General features: G+C 38.4%; 1 protein-coding gene across 5 annotated transcripts in view; it reads left to right on the top strand.

Annotated features, from left to right (window-relative positions):
• MSRA (methionine sulfoxide reductase A) overlaps nucleotides 1-24140 on the top strand; it is a 268181-nt gene that overhangs the window by 139693 nt on the left and 104348 nt on the right. For all 5 annotated transcript variants that reach the window (XM_038177136.2, XM_038177137.2, XM_038177138.2 and 2 more), the window contains one exon: nucleotides 22378-22482. In XM_038177136.2, coding sequence (XP_038033064.1) covers nucleotides 22378-22482 — 105 coding nt within the window. The remainder of the gene's footprint in view (nucleotides 1-22377; nucleotides 22483-24140) is intronic.

Below are 24140 nucleotides of genomic sequence, written 5' to 3'. Positions count from 1 at the left end.
GTTTAAAAGGATACAGGGTTTAATCATGTCATTATGTGTGCTGAATGCTGTGAAAATTCTTTGTTCCAACTTAAGTGGAACACCATTATAATACTCTTATCGTCTATTAAAACAGTAATAAATTGGGCCAGGTTGATCCTAGACATAATTCTGCTGTTGTCAATGGTGTTACATCAGGAAAAAAATCTGTCTCAGTCTGTTAATGTGACGATAAAATAAAGGAGGAAAGTGGATACCGAGTAGCAGAAAATCTTGGAAAAATAATTTACATTCAAGTCCTATTTGTGCAATGTTTTGAAGATACACAGCACTGCAAGAGAGTTAGATACTATTATTATTATTATTATTATTATTAATTATTATTATTATTATGAACTATGTATGGTGAGGAAAATGGACAGGGTTCTATTGCATTCTTCTTTTCAATTTTTGGCATTGCACTTTTCTTCAACAGAACTGACCCTGAACCAGTGGTAGGTGCAGATGGGACCATTATTTTTCACTGCTTCATTTATTTTGATTTAACAAATGGCTTCATTTTATTTCTTTCCTCATTCCTCTTTGTTCAGGGACAGTTTAGCCCTTCTGCAGGTCTTCAAAGGTGTACAAAGACAGAAGTAATGTGTAATGAGTTCTCCACTCACAATGCAGTCTCCCAGCCTGCCTTTGTGATCCATTCAGAAATCTTTAAGTGAAGCTAAAACTAAGTGAAAAAATACAGATTGGGATCTGGTGCACTTAATCTGTGAGCTGAATTTAGCCACCTAGCTTGAAAGCACCGGACAAGTAGGACAAGACAGTAGGATCTAATTTTCATGAATTAAGTAGCTCAGATTTTGGATGGGGAGAGGACCTCTACTTTCTTCTGCTTCTGAACATGCAGCAACATGAAATCCAAAATAGAAATGTGATGGGTACAGAAACAAATCATAGAATCATAGAATGATTTAAGTTGGAAGGGACCTTAAAGATCATCTCATTCCAACCCCCATGGGAAGGAAAACCTCCCACTAGACCAGGTTGCTCAAAGCCCCATCCAGCCTGGTCTTGAACTCTTCCATGGATGGGGTACCCACAGCTTCTCTGAGCAACCTGTGCCAGTGCCTCACCACCCTCATAATAAAGAATTTCTTCCTTATATCCAATCTAAATCTCCCCTCTTTTAGTTCAAAGCCATTGCCTGTTAACCTATCACTACGCCCCCTGACCCCGAGTCCCTCCCCAGCTCTCCTGCAGCCCCTCAGGCCCGGGCAGGCCGCTGGGAGGTCTCCCCAGAGCCTTCTCCTCCCCAGGCCCAACACCCCCAGCTCCCTCAGATGGCTCCAGAGCAGAGGGGCTCCAGCCTCTGCTCCTCCTCGGGGCCTCCTCTGGGCCCTCTCCAGCAGCTCCACATCCTCCTGGTGCTGGGCCTGGAGCATAGGGGGAGAATCCCCTCCCCCATCAACCACAACTCCCAGGTCCTTCTCCTCAGGGCTGCTCTCAATCCATTTTCCACCCAGCCTGTGTTTGTGCTTGAGATTGCCCCAGCCCAGACACAAGACCTTGCCCTTGGCCTTGTTAAACCTCATGAGGTTACACGAGGCCACCTCGCAGGCCTGGCCAGGTCCCTCTGGATCTCATCCTTTCCCTCCAGGATGCTGACTGCACCACGCAGCTTGATGTCATCAGCTACCTTGCTGAGAGTTCACTTGATCCCACTATGTCATTGACAAAGATGTTAAACAGCGCCGGTCCCAATACTGACCCTTGAGGAACACCACTCATCACCGATCTCCACTTGGACACTGAGCCGTTGACTGCAGCTCTTTGAGTGCGATCATCCAGCCAGTGCCTTACCCACCGAGTGGTCCATCCATCAAATCCATGTCTCTCCAATGAAGAGGCAAGGATGTCGTGTGGGACACTGTAAAATGCTTTCCATTTGTCCAGGTAGATGCTGTCAGTTGCTCTTCCCCTATCCACCAATGTTGTAACCCTGTTGCAGAAGGCCATCAGATTTGTCAGTATATCTGGCATGAAGCTGTTGTAAAATAAAAGGGTTAGGTGTTAGGTTGTCTTAACCATCAGAAGAAAACAAGCTCTATGAATCCTGCATTTGTGGCTACACGCTGGCCTTGCTTCAAAAAGATAAGTAACGAAAATGCTTCTTGAGGATATCGTCTAGCCTGGTATGTAGGATATGCTTTAGAGATGTAGATCCTTTATTTTGTGGGATGTTTGGGATCCAGGTTTCAAACTTCCTGAGCTGGCATTTGATCTGAGGGCTAGCACACCAAAGGTGTGCAATGTGTTGGTACCAGCTCCTACCGCTTCAGATCAAATTATCTAGGAGGAGCAAAATACTCTTCCTGGTCTTTCCCAGAGATTCACATACACTGAACCCCACCATAGCCTGTAATGATGAGCAGTATCTTTTTTTTTTTCTTACAGCAGGGTGGCTTTGAGGAACTTTACAGAATAAAGAGAATTATTTCTAAAGCCTGATGGAAGGATGATTCTTACAGGAAGTGATGGAAAATAATTAATTAAAAAGGGAAAAAAATACAGAAAAACTTAATTTGTTGCTACTGCTCTTGTAATAGGCCATTTTGATCTTATATTAAAGGTACAGAAATAAATAGTGTCACAACAGATATGGAAGGCAAATTCTGCAGACCTATTTACTACAGAGCCAAGTGTCTTACTGCATATTCATCTATTTACTGCCTCGGATTCTTCTCTAATTCCTTTATTTTCAATATGATAATAGACTTTTCTCCATGCAGACTCATTGTTACCATGAAATAGAATTTGTCTACACACGGTATGTTCGTATAACGTGTGAGGGCAGAATTCATCAAAACAATTGAACTGTGAGCAGTGATACCACTCAGTTGCTTTTTGCCTCTTTTATTCTCATCTTTCTGCATTAGAATTGTTAAATAGGAGCCGCTCTGCCAGAGTGTCAAAGAGTATCTTACAAAAGCAGTTGCCATAGTGTTATACCTGGATATGAATTCTTTTTATATCACTGGCACGGTAAGTGGTTATTTATTTGTACTTAGGCATATTTAATAGCTCTTAATTAGAAGGATGACAGAGTTTGAAGGAACATCTTGCCTAGCAGAGCTATTGCTCCCATTGTATCAGGTAAAGATCACATACAACTTTTTCAGATAACTTTTAAAAGAAAGTTATGAGAAGATAAACCCTTCTTTTCTCACTGCTTCCAAGAATCCCCAAACTGCCACTGCAGTTGTCACTTACACCCACAACACAACCTTCCTCTCCTCTTTCGGAACCCCTCCCACAAATGAAACTTCTTCCTGAAGGCAGTAGGGGAAGATCTTCCCATTTAATTACCCTCATACCCCAAACCAGGAACGGAAGTTTCCCTCGTGCAGCACCACAGTCTTGGTCGGTGTGAGCTTTCTTCTCTTTTGTTGCTCTCGCCTTTCATATTCCTCAGCAGTGGTTTGAATGCTGGTCTTTTCCTGGCAGCTCTCTGGAGCAGAACATATTGCAGAAGGCAGGAGGAGCGCCTCAGCTGGGCTGTTACCTTGAGACTCAGCTGATTTCGTTCTATTCCTGGCTCCAAGGTTGACTTGGGTGACCTTCAGCTCTTCCTGCCTATTGTCCTCATTTTTTAAAAAAGGAATACTTTATCTTATCATATAAAGTGCTTTGAAATCTACAGCTATGTGGATTTTTCTGGTACTGAGTGTTGGAGGAAAGAGTAGGTAACAAGAAGAAATACATATTTTTTTCTTTAATTGCCTTTAGTAATAGAGTATTTCAACTGATGCATGTACATATTTATATATCTACATAGTTTTATTCAGCTGAAAATGAACCGTGTATCAGAACATTCTACTTTAAACATCATTTTCAATCTCTGTTTTTAAATTCTGATTTCTTTCTAGTCTTGTAGGATGCAGAAGTAAATACTTAAGTGTATTGCGTAAAATCTTCCTTGGGTACTTTTTAATTGTGCAAATTTAACAATAGGTGATGATACCTATGTAGCCCTTTCCCCCTCTTCCCCAAGTCTGCTCTGGTTATTTAATGAAAAGAGGAAATTTAACCTGAAATACATTTTCAGACAAAGATTTTTACACTTCTGCAGAATGCAACTTGATGGCTTAGTTCTGTACTTGAATGTATTCTGCAGATGCACTAGCTTCATTGCAGTTAGTTTTCATTTGTAACAGAGCTACTGAGGAAATAAAAAGATCTGGATCTTCTCCCCCAAAGTTGCAGTATTTTCATATATTAAATATAAGAAAAATGTAATTACAACGGAAAAGTAACACATTTTTTTTTCTCCCGCTGGAAGGTCTATATCATATTCACTGTCTCCTTCATTAAAGATCTTTTATGAAAATTCCATATGAAAAAGATCCTTCTGCTGCAGAAATGTTCTAAAATACCTAATTCTCCTACAAAGGTTTTTTATTCCCCTAGAAGTATTAAAAACACTATTTCTCTATCTCTTTAATTGAATGCAGCAGTATTGCAGTGCTCCAAGACAAGGTAAATCTTATTTCATTGTAAAACTACTACCTTGACATAACCAAAATAATAATAAAAAAGAACCTCAGGGAAAAAAAAATGAAGCCAGAAATTACTGCTTATGCAAGGGTGGTGTTAGTGGTTGTGCCATTCCCTTTTAAATAATTCCTCTCTAATTGGTAACCCAATGTAATGGGTAAGTGAACATATTTCACAGCAGCAGCTGTTGGATGTTCAATGACTGGAAAATACAGTGATGGTTAAGTGTATGGAGTACTCATCCCATCAGTAAGAGTAAGTTAATCATATACAATTCACTGAACAGTAGAGTTGCATTTGCAGAGCAGTGGGCTGCCTTTTAATTGTTGTAGGTCTTTTTCAATATCTTGCAGTATCTTTTGTCTCAGCTGTAGCAGTTTTGGTTGCATCCCTAAAACTGTCAGTCTTCCTTATTTTTGCAAGGGCCTAACAATTCCTCCTTCACAATGCAGCTTAAATTGGACCAGATGCTGCATCAATAGAACAGTCTGCCCATCTCAGAGGCATTAAGCCCAAAATTATTTAGAAAATTGAAGCCTTTAACATACTCTGGATTAATGTGATTAAGTAGAGCTTGCTTTAATTCATAGCCATCTATTCCTTTATTAATAGCCATTTCATCAACAGGAGCAGCACATATGGGTACAAGATGACTGAAAGTTAAATTGATTGCTGTAAGCCTGTAAGAAAAGCATTTAATGTTTCAATAATAACTGATGTAAGACTTCACTGTGGGGCATTTTAGATAGATTTAGACCAGCTTATAGACGCAGTATTTATTAACATCCTTTAATTTTTAATATAAGCTTGCTAAATGAAAGTCTTTTTTTTTTTTTTTTTTTTTTTTTTTTTTTTTTTTATCCCCTCCTTAAGTCAGCATTTGATATACAAGATCATTGTATTTATAAAGGAGAGGCTCTCATGTGAGTGATAACAGCTGGTCCAGGGCATAGTGGAGTCTAGACTTCTGTCAGGCTTAGGAAAAGATAAAATTTAGCAGAGGTTAATTTTATATGAGCATACATAACCATACATCCTCCAACAACATACATCTCTGATCTTATAATCATTATAGGTACTCAAAGAGTGTGTGCTAGCTCACATACCTATAATACACAGAGTCCATCATTCACACAGTTATACTCCATTTTTGTGTAGAACACATTTGGAGGGTTCATGTGGTCCTTATTTATTTTCCAGCCCAGTAATGATATATGTACTAATGTACACATGCACACACGTATAAAGAGAGGAGAGACATTAATAGTAGGTATTTTTAAGACTAGTGAAGGAATTAAAATCAGTAAGTTGCTCTTCTAAATGAATTAGATATTTTTTTTTTATTTAAGTATTTGATTTTGGCAAGCTTCTGATGTAGCCCTAAAGGAATGGGTACTTTTCAACAAAGTAACAAGACTGTCTCACAGGAGGGTAAACTGCTAATTAGATTGTCACAGTGTTTGTTAACAAATGTCATGGAAGAAATCAGAACAGGTAGATTGGAGTTGGAGAGGCTTTGTAGTCCAAGATACTACGGATAAGGCTTTACTGAATAGCATTTAAGAGATAAAATATACATGTATATCTAGGAGTCTAGGTGACTAGCTTTTACTGTATGCCTGATTGTTAGACCTTGGAAGTTAGATCTGGTGAATCCAAAATGACATAACACATCGCATCCTCAGTTTGGGCAGAAGGCAGTCAAGGGAAACAACATGGCCCCAGCCAAGATGTTGACACTTATAGACATGGAGGAGGTTAAAAGAACTTTCGATACTTCATAGAACTTCAGATATTTCATATTTAAGTGTGTTTTGCAATGAAATTACAGGTATACATGTATATGGATGCTGAAAAACCTAAGTGGCTAGAAAGAAGGTTTTATTTTTGTTTATATTTTATTTTTATTTTTTATTTGTACATTGATAAATTAAATATGCCTGGGACCATTTTGTGGCACCAAGGCTGGCTCACACTGAACAGCATGTATCTGCCTATTGAACTCTACTATCCTCCACAGGCTGCATCTGTGGGACACGATCCCTTACCCATACTTCTCCTTGTGAATTGCTCTTTTCATTCCCTCATCTGCGTTTTGGACCCTGGTAGCCAGACGCAGAGCACCAGGCCATCATGCTAAGGGGAGCACTCTGTGCTATGGGGGAACCTGTGCTCCAGTGGAAGGCAAAAATGAAAGAAAGGCAAAGAATACCTCTGGCTAGTTTTATAGAGGGGCTGGGGGCGATCCTACTTGCTGAGCAGTTGAAGCTCCAAAGCATAAGAGCTGAGTAGTCATTGCCTTTATGAGAGCTGGAAAGCGTTATGAGTGTTGGATGTTACAAAAGTGATGTTCTCTGTAAAGCTTGTACAGGACAGGAATGATGGGCAGAGCCATAGGTTCATGGATTCACCACCATGTCCAACTCTGATGGCCTCCTGCAACTGCAGACCCCAGGATTCACCCCAGAACCTTGGATTAATGCATTTTAGGAAGATAGATAATATCAGGTATTTATCCTTCACAGTTAGGAAATGTCATTTTATTCTAGGTTGGATTTATGTAACTTGTGCTTTCAGCCACAGTCCTGTGCCTCTCTCCCTTAGCAAGCCTGGAAATCTCCCAGAATGAGGAAAAACCTCTCCAAGGAGTATTATCTGTAAGAAAGAAATACGTGCCCTTCATTGTGCCAGATTTGAAGTTATTAAATCCAAATAGATCTCACAGTTGTAGGTACAGTGCAATAAACTTAAATGTGAGCACAGTGATTCATATTATTTGAATATATGACTTTCTTGAGTTTTGTTTTTTAATAGATATTAATGATTGCTATTTTTTTCCCCTCATTGTCTTCTAAGTCCTTTTGGGCATCCAAACTAGGCGTTTCTTGTTGGATGAATTAATATCAAGGAATACCAGTTTCATTTGAATTAAAATAATTTCTTTGCCTTTCTTAAATGCTCCCATTTAAATGGGAATTTCAGAAAGGATACAAGTGACCTGTAATTTAAAACTCTTGATTTGTGAGTGGTTGGATAGAAATAATGGATAGTCTAATACAATGAATGTTCATTAAGTTTAAGCAGGAGGTAAATGCTTTCACTGGTCTAATGTGAAGTACGACATTTACATTTTAGCAAAAATGGCAAAAATAATTTTGTTATGTGCAAGTAGCGGTATAAACAGTAAACTGTGTACTGAAGTCAATTTTAATTAATTTAATCAGTGGCTGAAATAAAGGTTGCTCTTATTGGTCTATTATGGCATAATTAATCATCAGTAATAATTCATTTTACATGGCTTCTTAAGGTTAAGCATTGGCACAGCCATTCATTAAAATTGGGGTGAGAATTAATAGTGTCTAAAGGGTTTGCCACAAAAAAAAAAGGTGAAATATCTGCAAAGATTTATTAAAGGCTAATGATTGATCTACTTGCCTTTATTTTTTAAACCTGCTCTCAAATATGGGTCATGCAGCTGTAGAAATATATTAGCTGGTGTTTGATCTGTTTGCAGCGGTTAATGGTCTTTGTGCAACCTCTGACACTAGGTAGCATATTTTTCACGGTGTCCTTAAGAAGATCCTCGTCATCACTAAGTGGGGTTTTATGCTTCAGGGTGAGATTCTAGGGGTGAAAAATTCCCACTTACCGTAATCAGAAGTGAGATAGTCTAAAATGTTCATGTAGCTTTAGGTGATGCTGGCCAAAGAACAAGCTGCCTCTTCGCATTGCAGGGATGTGCATGAGGAGGGCTGGGAAAAACAAACTTGTAGTCAAGGAATTGTTAATTCTTTCCAGCAGCTTTCGTGGGTGACAGGGCTTTTATTCTCTTATTTATACAGCACCTTGTATGGTGAGATGGCAGCCACAATTTGCAGTGTAATATCCGGGCATTATAATAACAAAATAAGGCAGTAAAGGGAGCAGAATTTGTTTTCTAGAAGGACAACCCATCACTCCAGTGCACGCTCAGCAAGGTCCCCCCAGGAGTAGCCGTGATGGCAAGGAACCCCTTGCCAATGTCACTGGTTTCTGTTTGTCATTATTAAAGAACATATTCTCCTGTATGTGCCTCAACACCTTCTACAGTTAGTGGAGAACAACGTGTGGTTCCCTGCAGTTGGACCAAGAGCTAGCTGCCTGGAGCCAGCTGGTAGAACAGCTTAATCTTCTGGCTACCACGCTCTGCCATCATTTGTCAAGAAGCTTTGTGATGTTGAACATCAGACCAGGTACAAGAACTTCTGTGTTTAACCTAAAGCTGTAGTAGCTAACATGTTTTCGGCTCATCCTTGGCTCATCCTTCTCCTTCTCTTTGTCTCATGGTTCTTCTTTACCAGTTCTCAGCCAGTTCTGTCTTCTGCTTTCAAACTCATTTGATTGTCCTCCTTGTAAGTCCTTGAAATATCTTTTTTATCAGACAGACGACCAACTTTCTCATTTGCATTCACCTTTCTCACCGTTCAGAGACACTTATACCACCCACCACCAAATTATTGACCTGTCTCTGACCTCACTGCAATTTTTAGTACTTATACTGGGCAAATTTTAGCTCCCTCCCTCAATAGTCCTTCAGGAGCATCACTTTAAGATAGGCAATACCATAGTTTATGTCTGAAATAAATAGGATTTCAAAAGCTCTTAAAGGGAAGGTATAGTTTCGCCAAGGCACTGGAAAAGAAATAATTTTCATGCTTTTGGTTAGAGATTTTTTTTTCTTGATCGTTAAGGTACTTCTCTGCAGTTCCTCTGTCATGTCTGTGTTCTGCTTTCATTTTGGAGGATGCTCTGTTTTGCCTCTTTCCCAGTCACTGGTCTTTCATCAGTCCTTATGACTTATCCAACAGAATAACATGATTTTTTGTAATTATCGAGCTGTTGGTAATGATCATCAGCTACACCTCATGTCTGCTTGCTCAGTTCTTCCCAGCATTCTCATAGCATTCTAGATAAGTAAACTGTCAACATTTTATCTTTTTAGCCTCGTATTCACTTGTAGTTTGTTTCTGCTAAAGACTTTTGCAGAAAACAGGTTGCTTGGGCATTTTTAGAACTTTCTGGAATTCTATTGTTACCTTTCATGGACTTAAAAGTGTTTGTCTAAAGCCTTTGGCTAGTATAAATTAATTCTGAATTTCCATCCCAGTACTTTTTTCCCTGGAAACCCTCTTAATGTCTGTCTGTCATCACCAAGGTCTCTGCTCTGTTGCTGCCTCTTTTCAGTTTGATGTCTGTGAGAGGTCTCTGGTGAAACCAGGTTGCCTGAATTGTTTTTGCGTGTTTGTTTGGGGGAAATAATGATCCCAATCATATTTATGTATATCATATAACTGTCAGATCAGTTTAATAATAGTTATATATGAAAGAGAAGCTTCCAGAGTACTAATACTGCAGTCTATCTTTTTTCTCTATTTTATTTTTTCATTCCAGCCTGCAATTCTCAGGTATTAAGCATTTAGATATGTGCAGCTTTCTTCCGAGGGCTGTGTTGTTGTTCAGATGCACAAAGAGTGAGAATTGGCATATTTCAGAAATCTAACCTTGTATTCAGAGAACTCCTCGGAGTACTAACCTCTTACTGAAATCACTCTAGAGAGAAAAAGGATAAAACAACCATTTTTGTTATTCTAGTGGAATAGAATAAATCTTGTTTCTTCCTTTTTATCTTCCAGATTATTTAACATTTTCCAACTCCTTACACGGAACTTGCTATAAATAAATGTCCCTAGGCATTCTATTTACCTCCATTTATTCCTCTTTCAAGTTCTCAATCCATGGTATATTCTTCACATTTCTGTAATTCTTTTCCTTCCATTATGTCCATTTATTTAAGCAAATCCTGTGTATTGCATAACTCCAGTACAGAGCCTTTGCAGATAAAAGCTGTATTTTTATTTTTTTTTTGCAAAAAATCTGTATTTTCTGCTAAATTGACATGAGAAAAAATATTCCCATTACAGACTGAAGTTGGATCCCAGTACTGAGTCTGGGCATTTTATTGAGATCTACCTTTTCCACTTTTTCATCTCTGCTTTTTCAGTACTGCAGCACAGACCTGATCTGAGTTTTGTGAATATTTTTGTGAACAAATCTCTCATTAAGACTCTTTTCTGGAGACTTGGGTCTTTACAGCTGCTTACTCCTGATCCTGCTCACAGTTGTCCTGGAACATCACCCCCTTCCCAACCAGGGTATTTTTGGTTTCCATTGGCCTTTTCAGGAACAAGTCATAGTTGAAACAAACAAGTAAAGCTTTATATGAGACAGCAACACTCAGGCTTTTGAAGACTTACTCTTTGGCTTTTTTAAACACAAGCTTCTTTCTAGCTTTAGGGACTACAAGAAGTATAAATATTCAGGAGAATTAAAATATGATCTGGAAATAATGGCTTCAGATTCCTAATCATAGAATCACAGCAGTCTGTGCCCCCAGGATGGGCTCTGGAAAGTTTCTCATGTTGTTCCTTGCCCTCTGTGGTCAGCTCTCTATCCCTGGCTGGTTCAGTGGTCAGAAGGTTCCTGATCTTCAAAGACTTGGTCTTTGTGTCTCCACCTATTGGATCTTTCAGGGGATTGTATTAACATTTGGTTTATTCCCTGTTTTTTAAGGAAAATTTCAATGTTCCAACAATCTTGCCTTGTTTTGCAGTCATCTTCTAGTCCTGCATGCTCTTCGTGTTATGACTCTGGATTGTCTTTGATCAGAGAAGGCCACGACACAAGTCCCGAGGAGACTGTCTGACTTCTATTCCACCAAGGCAGTAACCGAGGAAGTATTTTAATAATCAGTCAGGATTCAGTCATTATACCTAATTCCATTTCTGAAATCATCACCTGGAGCCAACTTCATATCTTACAAACAAAATCCTGAGGGACACATTAGGTTATTTGCTTAAGGTGACACAGGGGATCTATGGCTGGACCAAAACTGAGCCAGACAGCTGCAACTTGTGCCTGTGGATTTCACAATAAAATAAATATGGAGGAATTATTTAGTTGCTTGAAAAGACAGCCATTTAGATGCTGTAAGAGATCAGAGCCATACAGGCAGGGCTGACAAATTGTCACTGGACCTCTAGGAGACCTTCTGCCTTCTGGAGCAGCAGCTGAAGTCCAGATGATTTGTCCAAAGTCATCTCAAATAAACTAGATGCCTTTGTGGCACAACTGAACTAGTGGTAGTAATCTTAATTTCATCTTGTTGAAGATAGCATCCTTTTTATTGAACTTGTTAGAAAGGATACGTGTTCTGGAAATGGAAGGTAATATAGCCAAATTATTACCATATGAAATTTTTACCTGAAGGCAAAATTGCATCACCGTATGTATTCCACACATCATGGCATTACTGATTTTTTTTCATTATTATTATCAAAGCATGGTAATGTTGCTTCCCTTTGCCCAACACTAAGTATTGGTATTAGGTAAGGCTGTGCACTTGGGTTTTTAAATGAATAAAAATGCTGTTGGCAGAGCTTATAGTTTTCAAATAAATTACGTTGCATGTTTGGAAAATTAATTATGAAGAACACAATGTATTAGCGGGTTTCGCTCTGCAAAATGGGGATAATGGAATCAAAATTTAGAAAGTACTTTGAAGTCTTTAGGACAAAGGCATGGTGCAACTGTGACGTAGTGTTAATCTTTTATCCTCAAAGTTTTTCATGCCCATGGATAACAGGATATATTTCCTGGGCTGGTCTTTATTCACTGTGTTTATCTATTATGATAAAAACCGTCAACATCATCTCATTAATTTAATTTTTCAAAGGAGCTTTGCAATGAGACTAGCTTCTGAGCTATTAAATTCATAACTGTGTGACAGCAGAAACCAATGAGACCAGACATAGACTAAAGTTGCATGGAAAGGGATAATGAATCTTGGGCTTTAGTTATTGGCCAAAGTTGGAGCTGCAGTTCAGCTCAGGTCCTGTTCACATAGCAAAGGGCAATGCATTTAGGTTGGATGCCCCAAAGTCTTACACTGCTGTGCTCTGTTCCCAGTTCTCTTCTATTTCCTTGCATTTTTTTCTGTTGTCCAGGAGTGTCCTCTATACACTATGTATATCAATCAACATGTATCATTCTAATAATATGTATATCAATGAATGAGTGAATGTGATTATTGTTTATAAAAAGCATATATATGAATTAAAAAGTCTTTTATGGTATTCCAGTATGTCGCAAACTTGGTACAGGAGCCTCATTATATTTCTTAAAAGGCATATTCCTACCTGATCTCATAGTCACAAATGTGCCAGATAAGGAATGAATTCAAAAGCAGCGAATGAGCAGGGTTGTAGAATACAACGACTTAAGTTCTGAATGACAACATTTTTTCTTCTGAGGAGGTTAAATTCACTTAGTCCAAAGTATCCAGTAAAAACGTAAGCTGAGCAGTTTAAGATTGAATTCTCCCCAACCACAGAATCTAAAATTACAGCCCATTAAATCTTTCCTGCAATATGAATAATTTTAATCAGAGGAGTACTTTTGCATTTGTGATGTGTTTCCAGAATCAGGACTAGAAATTTTTACCAAACAAACAAACAAACAAAAAACTTTCCAGGAATTTCAATTTCTCTTAGTGATGTTACTCTATTGATGGCTAGCTCATCACATGAGTACATATTTTTTCCTAACGAGACTCTCTATTAAAAAGTGGAATTCTTTCTTCCCTTTTTCCTGGATATATATATTTTTAATGTATTACTGTTTATTATCTAATACAGGGCAGAGAAGAACACACGTAATGCAACAACTTTGAGGAATGTCAAAGTAGAGGGTGATAAAATCAAAGAAAATTCTTGTATTTATCACAGCATGAGTGAGGGAAACAAATCTATTGTGGATTTTAGCTCCTCTTATAAATATCATCTAAACAAAAGATGGAGTGTTAACATACACTTGAAGCAAAACTGTATATACTTAGGAACTGTATATACTTAGGAACAAGTAGTAGGCTTTCTTTGAGGAGATGGAAATAAATTTATTTGTAATGAAAAATGATGGACTCTATCTTGTTGTAGCCTTCCATGGCTTGGATCCTAGTCTAGGAAAGAAAATTGAATGATTCATACTGTTTTATGCTATTGAGTGTTTCAGTCCCAGACAGGAAAATGACACATTTCCCACATATATTTTGAAGATATTCAGTGACAGTTTTCAAAGCCACCTGTCTTCTGTGCAATATCTTCATTGTGTGTTCATATGACCATATTTTTGACCTTCTTTCATTTTTACTTTTTTTTTTTTTTTTTATAACTGTGCAAACCGCTTTTCATGAGATATATTGCATTTTTTTGGTATTTGAAAATGTATGAAATAGATTTTTGTTTCCAAGTGCAAAGTTTTTGTTAGAGCAATGGTTATTTTAGCATGCCATTTTACAAAAAGCTCACATATAAACCAGTTATGCCTGAACTCTTGACTCCACAGCAGTGTAAGATGCTGTAGAGAATATGAGGTTGCTGCTTGTTATGAGGCTAGTGTTCTGTAATTCCCATTACTTCTTCCATATTTTATCTTTCATTTTATTACTTAACTTTGTAATTAATGTGTCCTAACTTAAAGCCAGCATTTCTCACTCTAAGACATGCACAACCATTTGTTTTGTTTTATATTCAACCAGTGTAGTGTTTAGTGTCACACAGGCTATATGTTAGAAGCCTGGCATTGCACTTCCATGGTGCCAAGTATAACTGGTTAGTCAGTAAACATAATTTATTGATATGTAAAGGCTCTGTCCATCTAATGTGTTAGCTTAGGGTTAAATTTGAGCTTTTAAATAAGAATTTTGTAAAAGCGGCAGTAAGGTGTCTTTCTGCTCCCAACACTAGCTGAAAGATGTTAACTCACCTATATAAAGATAATATAGAAATTGTAGTTAGGTTATAGTCTACTTCATCGACCATGATGAAAAGAAGATAATACGGAAGCCCCGACTCTTTGTGCAGTTTGGAATAGAAAGGCTTTATTAAAGTTAAGTGAACAAAGGAAAAGAGGGGCAATTCACTCATATATTCACAGCATTTAAGGCTGGTAAGGGCTCACTGCATTATTTAATTTGATATCTTTTATATCATAGGTCATTACATTTTATCCATTTACTATTTTATTAAGCGGTATAACTTTTTCCTTTAAGTTTAACAGGTATTTGTCTGAGCATCTCTCCCAGAATGAAATCTGACTTCATTTGAAAGTATCAGGAGATGAGGAATAAACCACTTCCCTTGGTTTATAAGACATAGGTATATAGGAACACTGAATGGTCAAATGGTGTAATTCAGTGGTGTAATGTTTTGTAGCAGATAATCATCTTTAGTATTAAAAATACGTGCCTGCTTGTCCATTTGAATTTCCCTGGTTTCAGCTCCTACCACTGGCTCTTGATGCCTTTTCCTTTCTTGTTCAAAGACCCTCAGTCATTTTCTTCCTGGGAAAATGCTTATATCCTTTAATCAAAAACCTCTAGATTTTCTTTTTGAAAGCTAAACATTTCATGCCTTTTGAGGCTGTCACTGAAATCATTTTTGAGGGTCTAGTTAATGTCAGGATTAATCTCACCAGTGCTCTTCCAACCAACATCATTTTTACTTAGGCATCCCAATGCAGGCACTATTTTTTTTTAACATTGCAAAAGAATTCTATATTTACTTGTTTGTCTATTGCCACCCTTGCACTTTCCTCTAAGATTCTTCCCTGTTTGCAGGTATGGTGTGTGTCACTTCTTCCCATAAGTACAATTTTAAATATGACTCTTTTTAACACATTTTTGAATGAATGGGCCCAGCACAGCAAGTGATCACTTTCTCAGACCATCCTATCAGCCTCCTCATCTGAGTTACCAACAGATTTTGGAAGTTGAGACTTTTTATTTCTTTAAAATTACTGATGAAAGCAACAGGCTTTGTACCAGTCCCTGCAGAGCACAGATAAAAATGCTCCAATTCAATGCGCGTTCCCTTTAGACAATTTTTTTAGAACTGTCATTTAGACAATTCTTAATCCATTTAACACGTGCACTATTGATATTGTATGGTGCTAATTTTTTAATCAGACTGTCATGAAGTAATAAGTCAAATGCATTAATAAAGTCTAAGTCTATTACATCCATGCTATTACATTCCACATTTATTACAACTAGACTTGTAATTTCATCAGAGAATGAAATCAAGTTTGGCTGACAAGACCTATATTCCATGCAACCATGTTGACTGGCATTAATTATATGCCTATCTTCAACATTTTCTCTTCAGTTGAATGTCATATGAGATGTTCTGTTCTATTGTCCACGAAAAATGTCAGACTAATCCTTAAGGCAATGCTGCTCATCCAGTTCATTGATCTCTGCTGTGCAATACAACTCAACCAGGGATAACCTGTATCACACATCGCAACCAGATTGCCGTAGAAATCAGGTGTTCCTCCCAACAAATATGGTAAAGAAAGCTTTCCACTGACATCTGTGAGAAATCACTGGAATATTTTTTGAAGAGGTTCCTTTTGAATGAAATTAAATCCGAATATACTCTCCTGGAGCACACCCATGGCCGTCAGTACCTGCAGGGAGGTGCGGAGAGGCCGGAGCCGGGCTCTGCTCAGCGGTGCCCAGGGCCAGGCCCAGAGGCCCCAGGCCCAGCCTGAAGCCCCAGCGGCTCCCCCTGCCCCTCAGGCAGCGCTGCTGGGCCCAGGGGTGCCAGAGCAGAGAGGGGCCGGGGGCTGCTCCTGGGAGAGCTCCCCGAGCCCAGGGACGTGGGGCTGGGCACCCTGCTGGGGCAGAGGGGGACAGGGGCACCCAAAGGTGCCCCCAGCCCCAGCCATCCTGGGAGCCTGCAGTTCTGTAACAAAGTGCCGGTAACAGTAGTTTTGCTGCATTTTTGCTCACTTCTTCACTTTCACCAATTTTCACTGTGGCCTTTATTCTCTTTATTTTGATACCACAGAGTAAATACTCGGTAACTGTGATAGTCACCAGAAATACATTTCACAGTAGACTCATTGTTCCATTAGCAAATTTTTTCTTCTTAAGTTTTCATTTACTGTGTCATTCATCTGCCCAATCCTTAAACAAATAGATAAACTTTTAGAAAATTCTCTCTTTAGATGTATGTATGGCCTTGTAGCTGTAGTATGTGCTACCTTCTGCAGGCATTAGAAGTGGCCTTGGTTCTTGAGATCTTTTTCAGGCAAGAAGTTTCTAGCAGTTAAACCCAAGTTTATTTAGATTAACAACTGCAGAGTTGGCCCATGGTCATAAACCGGTTTCTTGCTGTATAGGACTGACATATATTTTAGCACAGCTGTATAAAACAGTGTGGATCACACTGAGAAAGTAAAGCATTATGTTTTGTAAAGCAGTGAATCAGAAACTCACAGTGGATAACGAGCCAAACATAATCTCTTATTTCAATGCTGACAAAGTCATTAGTGTTTTGGGAAACATAAAGAAGGTGAAAAAACAGTAGCCACATGTTAGTGCCATTTTATACCTGATATATTTTATTGTTATCTTCCTAACAATAGGAAAATCACCCCAAAAACTGAATAGTGGCCAGGAAACAATGAGCTGCAGAAGGAACATGCAGGGGCTGGCTGCTTACCATCTCTTCACGCTGAACAACCAGGGGTTTTTCAGATTACTAAATACAAGCCTGCTCCAGAGAAATTCCCTGGTCTGTGTTAGCTGGGAAGTCAAATAATATTGCCATAAAGGACCCTTCTTCTCTTAAAAAACCTGTTGGTGTTTGGTTATTTCCATTCTTTTCACCTTCGTTACTTTGAAGGTAAAAAAGTAAAAGTTAAAAAAAAAAAGAAAAGAAAAGATATAAAGATCCCCAGGCTGTGGGTTCTCGGTGTGTCTAATCTGTTTGTTTATTTAACACACTTCTATTTTACAGAGAAGCTGGAGATGTTATTAGCGATATCTACAAAATAAAAATTCCCAGGGTGGTTTGGAGAAGCAGGTGCTCAAAAGGCCTATTACTTTTTCATGTAATACTTTGCATATTCACTAGGGCCTAGGCTTTAGCTAGCACAAATAGTTTCAGCTCCAAAATCGATAAGCTCTGGAATGTGCGTCAGCTGAAAATCTGCTGCCCGTTCCTTTCAGTTATATTTAGGCATTTACATTTGTGTCAGAAAATATGAAGCCGATGAAGAGTGTGTTGCACAAAAAGGGGAAACTATAGACAAGAGCACAAGCTGAGAGGCTGGTTCTTAGCTTTAGCATTTGGGCTGCAATCACCTCGAAGCCAAAGTGCTCAAGCCATAAAGGTGCTGCCTACAGAATATAGGGACTGAGGGGCATGGGCTGCCCACAGCCATATGTCCAAGCAGTGGTTCATCCCAGCTGCTCGCTGGGGATTTTTCATGGCCAGAATTCTGGTCTGGGAATTGAGTGAGTCAACACTGGGCTGGTATCATGCTAACCATTTAGCAGTGTGGGTGAAGAAATCCCAGCACCTGTGCCTGTGCCTTGGTGGGATTTATTGGTATGGAGCCATGGTGGAGTTGGCAGCAACCAGCTGTGTTCCTGGATTGCTTGTTTTATGTGGGAAGAGATGGATGCTTCAAAATGGGTGGCACATCAGCTATTGCTTGTAGGAAAGCATTTAGAAACCTCTCTAGGAGCCTGGTAGCTTTGCCCTTTGCCAAGCTTTGGTGCCTCCTGCTTTTCAGGATTTCAAACCCTGTAGAGCATCTCCTGGATTTAGGCCCCATATTTCACTGGGTTAAGAGACACAAGCCCTTTTTATTAAATAAGTGGTACACGAGGGAATAGTGTAGGCATTGGTTGAACTTTCTAACCTAATTCAGCCAGGGCTGGACTAGCTGGAGAGGCACATGTGCCACGTGGCAGCGCCATAGCAGCTGGGTGGCTGGGTATTCGCAGGTGAAGTGCTCCGCAGCCAGCCCTTTGAAGTTGTTCCACTTTGCAGGAAATAATTAAATGCTTACTGGATGCAGCAACTTGAAAAGAATGAGTTCGCCTCTATAATCCGTTGGCTTGGGCACTCACCTGGGAGATGATTAAGAAGGTGAAAATCTAAACACTATTAGGAAGAAAAAAATTGAAAAGAAGCACCGATGTGTCACTCAGATGTCTTTTTTGCACTGCTCTTTACAGGAACGTTTTTGCCAGAGTTTGAATCCCCACTGAAAGAGCTCACTGTAGCTAATCCTCTGAGAGTGGCTATGTTTTCTAAGTGGGAAATGGATATAGGATAAACAGACAATCTGCTGTTGGCACACAGCCCTCTCTGCTATGGTGTAATAAAGTCTTATCATCTGCAGCGAGGTTCTTCTATGGCTAAGCTCCTTCTAAAGCTGAAGGAGAACTCAGCACCATAACTGGAAATCCGATAATGGCACCTATAAATAAAGGATTTATATTTGCCCATTTAACAGCAAATTAAATTATAGTGAGAGATTCAATAAATTATTGAAAAAACATGGTTCAAAGTTTGAGCTTTTTTGAGAGGAGGCTTCTAGAAATATTCATACTTGTTAAAACTTTTGGAACTTAAAATGAAGCATGCTTTTACTGTGGAATATTAAAAATCAGCTAATTAAAACCAATAGGTGATCTGAGGACACCATGACTCTGACTTAATATAAATGAACGTTTCATGATAAATTCTGAGAGCTGAATATTACTGAGAGAATAGCATCCATCACTGATCAGTTTAAATTGTCTCAGCTGTTCAGTGTTAGCTGGTTCAATTTCTTGTTGAAAAACGTACAGCTTTTTTGAGACTAAGTGGGTTTATTGTTTTTCTTTGATTACTGCCTCTCCATTTTAAGAAATCTTACAAAGAAGATTTGATTAGAATTTTATTTTATTTTATTTTACAATACAGAGGAGTGGTTAGATCTTTTCATCTCTGCTCTGTTCTTTTGGTGCTGCAGTGTACCAAATGTGTGAAATCCAAACTAAAATGTGATCATTCTGTTTTTGTAGTCAAACTTAAGCCTAATGCAAAAAGTGAACTAAGAAGGCAAAGAGGGAGAGCCCAATGTTGGTTTATTTTTGTCACTTTTGCTGCAGCTGAGTTGTGTTCAGCACCAGTGGGCTGCCAGTTTCCATGTGCTGCTTAGGGTAACATTGGGCTATCTGTTGATTCCTTCTTGTAAAGCACATTGTACCTGCAGAGAGATTGTGCCTTTTCTTTTCCTCTGTCCCCAATACTATTTTCTATCCATGCTTCTTCCAGGAAAGCTTGTGGTTAATCTGTCCCACATAAAGCCTTTTACCTCTCCGTTTGCTCACGTGTACCCAGTTGATTGGTATGGTTTCGACTAAAATTGTTGGGAAGTAGGAGTGCTCACCACAAATGACAAAGATTGTTCTTAATAGAAATAGCCATGCCATATTCTGAAAGAAAATCCACTAGGTAGTGGAAAAGCTTTGAGGAAAATTAAAGGTGGATCTGATAAGACTAGCAGGTATTAGCTCCTTGCTTTTCCTCCGAGAACGAATATTGATTTTAAATATGCTCTAGGTTCTAACAGTCTGTTAGCCACACATCTGAGGATTTTTTTTTTCTTGAGGTCAGGCTATAGTTCTTGGAGCAGCACTGTTATTTCCTTATTCAGAGGAAAAGAAGAAAGCTGATTCTTTGAACTTCTGGATTAGTCAGAGCAGACAGTGTTGACAAGATGTAATTGCTGCTTCAACTGAGAGGAAAGGTAATGCCTCTGTTGTTTTGAAGTTCTTGAAGAAACTCTCTTGTGATCTAAAGCTACTCATCTTAGACAAGCAATTTGCTCCTGAGTGGTAAGAACCTTTCATAAGGTTCACATTGGCTTAAAAAAAAAAAAATGAAGTCAGAAGCCACTCCTTAATCTCTTTTTAGTTACAGAAAGTAGATTTGCCAAAGCTGGACAAACCACTGTCCATTTGCTCTCCTGCTTTATCTCAAGCAACAACAAAATTCCCAACCTGGTCTTCATCTAAGGCAAAATACATTATTTCCCCTGGTAATCTATAACCAAAAGCACGGTCTACTTCAAACCATGGAATCTGGAATAAGTTCCTTCCCTGACCTATACTGGCCATCAGTTCACACCATAATACAGAAAGACCATTTCACTTTATTATCAAGCGAATTACCTATGACTTTTATTCTACTAAATGTATGATCCCTTTCTGTTAACCTGCCATCCAAATTTGCCTTCAGATGATGAGTTGCTAACATTGTCTTCAATAGGCATGTGAAAGAGGAATTGGGCCATTGTTTGCCTGGACATTATCCTGGTGGACACGGTGACATGGCTTTAGCTACAGGTTACATATAACTCACCTGTTTTTGCCTTTCAATCTCACTGAGCCTATTTTTGTTGTGTTGTGAAGCACACTAGGTAGAAAGCAATATGATTTTGTCAAAATTTTCTTTACAGGTATCCCAGATGTCTCCCCTTTTACTCCTCTGTGTTCTAGGCTAAATTTAATCCTACTCTTTTAAATCACTTTTGATTGCCAGCCCACCCCTCTGGGCCTCATTTAAGTTTTCTTCATTTCATCTGGCCCAATTAACTGATAAAATGCTGTCATACTTTTCCCTGATACATCTCTTTAATATGTCCTAGCATCCTTTTTATTTCTTTCCACTATTTTTTTTTCCAAATTTCTCTTGGTACCAAATTGGTATTTTCACTGAACACTCTTAGTTACTCATAGACTCTGATTTTTTTTATGTGGTGACAGCTAATTCTGAACCCATCAGTGGGCTAGATTCAGCTGGTTGTTGTACTGCATGAAATTCCAGACAGTTCTATTGAAGTCAGTTGAGTAAAACCAAAATTTATGCCAGTGTAAATGAAACCAAAACCTGGCATAGTTTGAGCAAGTAGTCTATTATATCCCCACCAAAAAGCAAATCTCACTGTCCAGTTTATTTTTGTTGAATATTTCCTTGTTGTGATTTAAATGGAGAATAGGGTATATATTTTCTTCCCACTCGTGGAGTTATTATGACACCCGAAAATGCCTACATTTATAAACTCTTCATGTGTGCTTTTGTAGCACTTGGTACCATGGACTCACCATGTGATGTCTGAGTACTCATCAATCTAATTTAATTATAACTGAAGAAAATTATGTGGCCAGATCCTTTATATTTTATGAAGCTGGATCTTTTAATAATATTATGTGTTTAGACAGATAAAGAATGAAAGAATCTGAGCCATAAGGCAACTGAAAAATAGGAATAATGTATTCGAATGTGATCTAATATGTGATGATCTTGCTTGAACTCATCTGCTGTCATAAAGTTCAGTCAGGCTCTTTAACTCTTTTCAAAGCCCGTTGGCATCGGTAGGTTGGATGATGTGAAAGTTCTGATTTTTCTGTGTGTGATCTTGTGTAAACACACTCTTGAAATTTGTTTTTATAAACAGTTATTTTATTCATATCTCATCTCATGGCAGGAGAAGCCCAGTTTCGTACGATAAAGACAATGTAGATGTATAAGTTATAGATGTATATGTATAATTATGTATAATGGTTGAAGATGTAGATATATAATTCTTATTTTAATGTTCCATTTAGAATAGTTAATAATATTTAAAAAGTTTTCAGGTACAAATATTTAAGAACTATTCTTTTTTTTTTTTTCCTGAAAGTTGACAAAACGATGGCCTTGTCCAAACTTGCAGATATCTTAAGAGCTGACATATATATAAAACATTCTGTAAAGAGGCTTAAATGCTAATGATGGTAAATCAAAACGTGTTTAAAAAATAAAAAGGGAAACAAATAATTGTGCTTTGGATCTCAGTATAAAAAACTGGGCATGCACTAGCTAATTCTTGCTAATAACTTCTGATTTTATTTTGTCTTTTAAGGTAAAACTGGTCACACAGAGGCTGTACGAGTAGTATATCAGCCAGAAAACATCAGCTTTGAGAAACTGCTCAAGGTCTTCTGGGAGAATCATGACCCGACACAAGGTAGAGTGATGAGTGAGCCAGTATTTAATTATCTTACTAATTACAGCTGGGATAATTAGTGTTTGAGCTGCATGGAAGAGATGAACCTTGAAATCACACTGGAGCTCAAGAATATGATTGCAGACATTTATTGACAGAGAAAGAGAGGAAGAGAGAGAATGAGAGTACAGAAACTCACAATACCCCTCCTCCTTTACAGCTGTCTGTGCTGGGAAAATTCCCACAGAGAGGCACAGTAGACAATAGAATTTTTTTTTCAGCTTTGATTATGACAATTTCTTCTGTAATACTATCTTTTGTCTCTTAAATTAAAGCATATTTCTTTGCAGCTTCAGAGCTGGCCATTTTATCTGTGCTGAGGACCTTTATCCTTCATAACATTTTTTGTTTGTTTGTTATATTTTCCAGTGGCAATGACTATCTTTTATGTTTAGAAAAAAGAAAAAAAAATAATAAAAAAGATGTAAGTGGTGGTGTGTTGAGGCACCAGCAGAGCATTCTAGCTATTTGCCTTATTCAAACCTTTTGATTTAATTTATCTTTCTTGGAAGAGGTTTTGTGATGACATTATACACATCTGTGCAAACATAAATGGGAAACTGTGTTGAGAAAACATTTTACATGTTTATATAGTTTCAATAAACATCATGCTTTCTAGCATTTTCCAGAAATATTACACACAGTAACTCATTTCAATATTTTAACAGCTATCATAATTATGCCACTTGTTACCACATCTGGGAACAAAAAATGCAGATGATACCTACAAAATACAATACCATCCGGGGAAGCAGTACCTCTGAGAAGGATCCAGGGGCTATTGTAGATAAATGTCTTCCACTGAGCCCAGAGTGCAGCGGAAAGACAAAAAATGGCTATTGCATCTCCTGCCTATATGAACAGTGAAGCCTTAGTCAGGGGGAAAGTGTTTCCTGGGGGCAGTCAGTAAAATCTCAGACCATTTTTTTTCTGTGTTGACATACTAAGAATTATATAGAGACACTGCTGAGGATTCAAATAAAGGACATAAAAAGGACGTAGAGCCTAAAATACTGGCCTGGTGCTGTGAATAAATGTATTCAACTCATTGAGATATCACACTTTATGTCTCATAGTGGGGCTGACAATCCAGCCACTGGCGAGCCAGGACAAGATTCAGTAGCTGGAACTTGAAGTTTCAGAGTTTCGGAATGGCAAAATAGTTTTGCAGATAGCAGTGTAATTAAGCATTGGAGTCTTTTTCTATCACCATCATTTTGAGCCTTTAAGATGAGGCCATTTATCATCTTACAAAAGGTGTTTGATTCAATTCATGAGAAGAAATTCTGTGTCTGTGTGTGAAGCGTGATGGCCTGTACTGGGATCTGTTGGTTTATGCTCCTCCCTGATCAAACCCTTCCTTTTTACTTGTATCAGAACAATTTGCCTGCACCATCCTTGAAACTCTCACAGCTCTGCTTTGAGCTTGCATGATGTGTCCATCATGCTTCAGGACCTTTGTGGTTTGCTTCTAGGGATCAGGAGGAAAGTTTTACCCCATCCTACCACTGGTTGTTTTTTGGTCTTTTTTTTTTTTTTTTTTTTTGCTGTTGTTGTTCTTTTCTTCTTTAGATTGTCAGGGTTTGGCCATAACCAAATGCTGGCATCTTAGTAATGGA

The sequence above is a fragment of the Anas platyrhynchos genome, chromosome 3, assembly GCF_047663525.1.
Source record: "Anas platyrhynchos isolate ZD024472 breed Pekin duck chromosome 3, IASCAAS_PekinDuck_T2T, whole genome shotgun sequence".
In the NCBI taxonomy this organism is placed as follows: Eukaryota; Metazoa; Chordata; class Aves; order Anseriformes; family Anatidae; genus Anas; species Anas platyrhynchos.
This window is presented reverse-complemented; position numbering and strand designations above follow the sequence as displayed.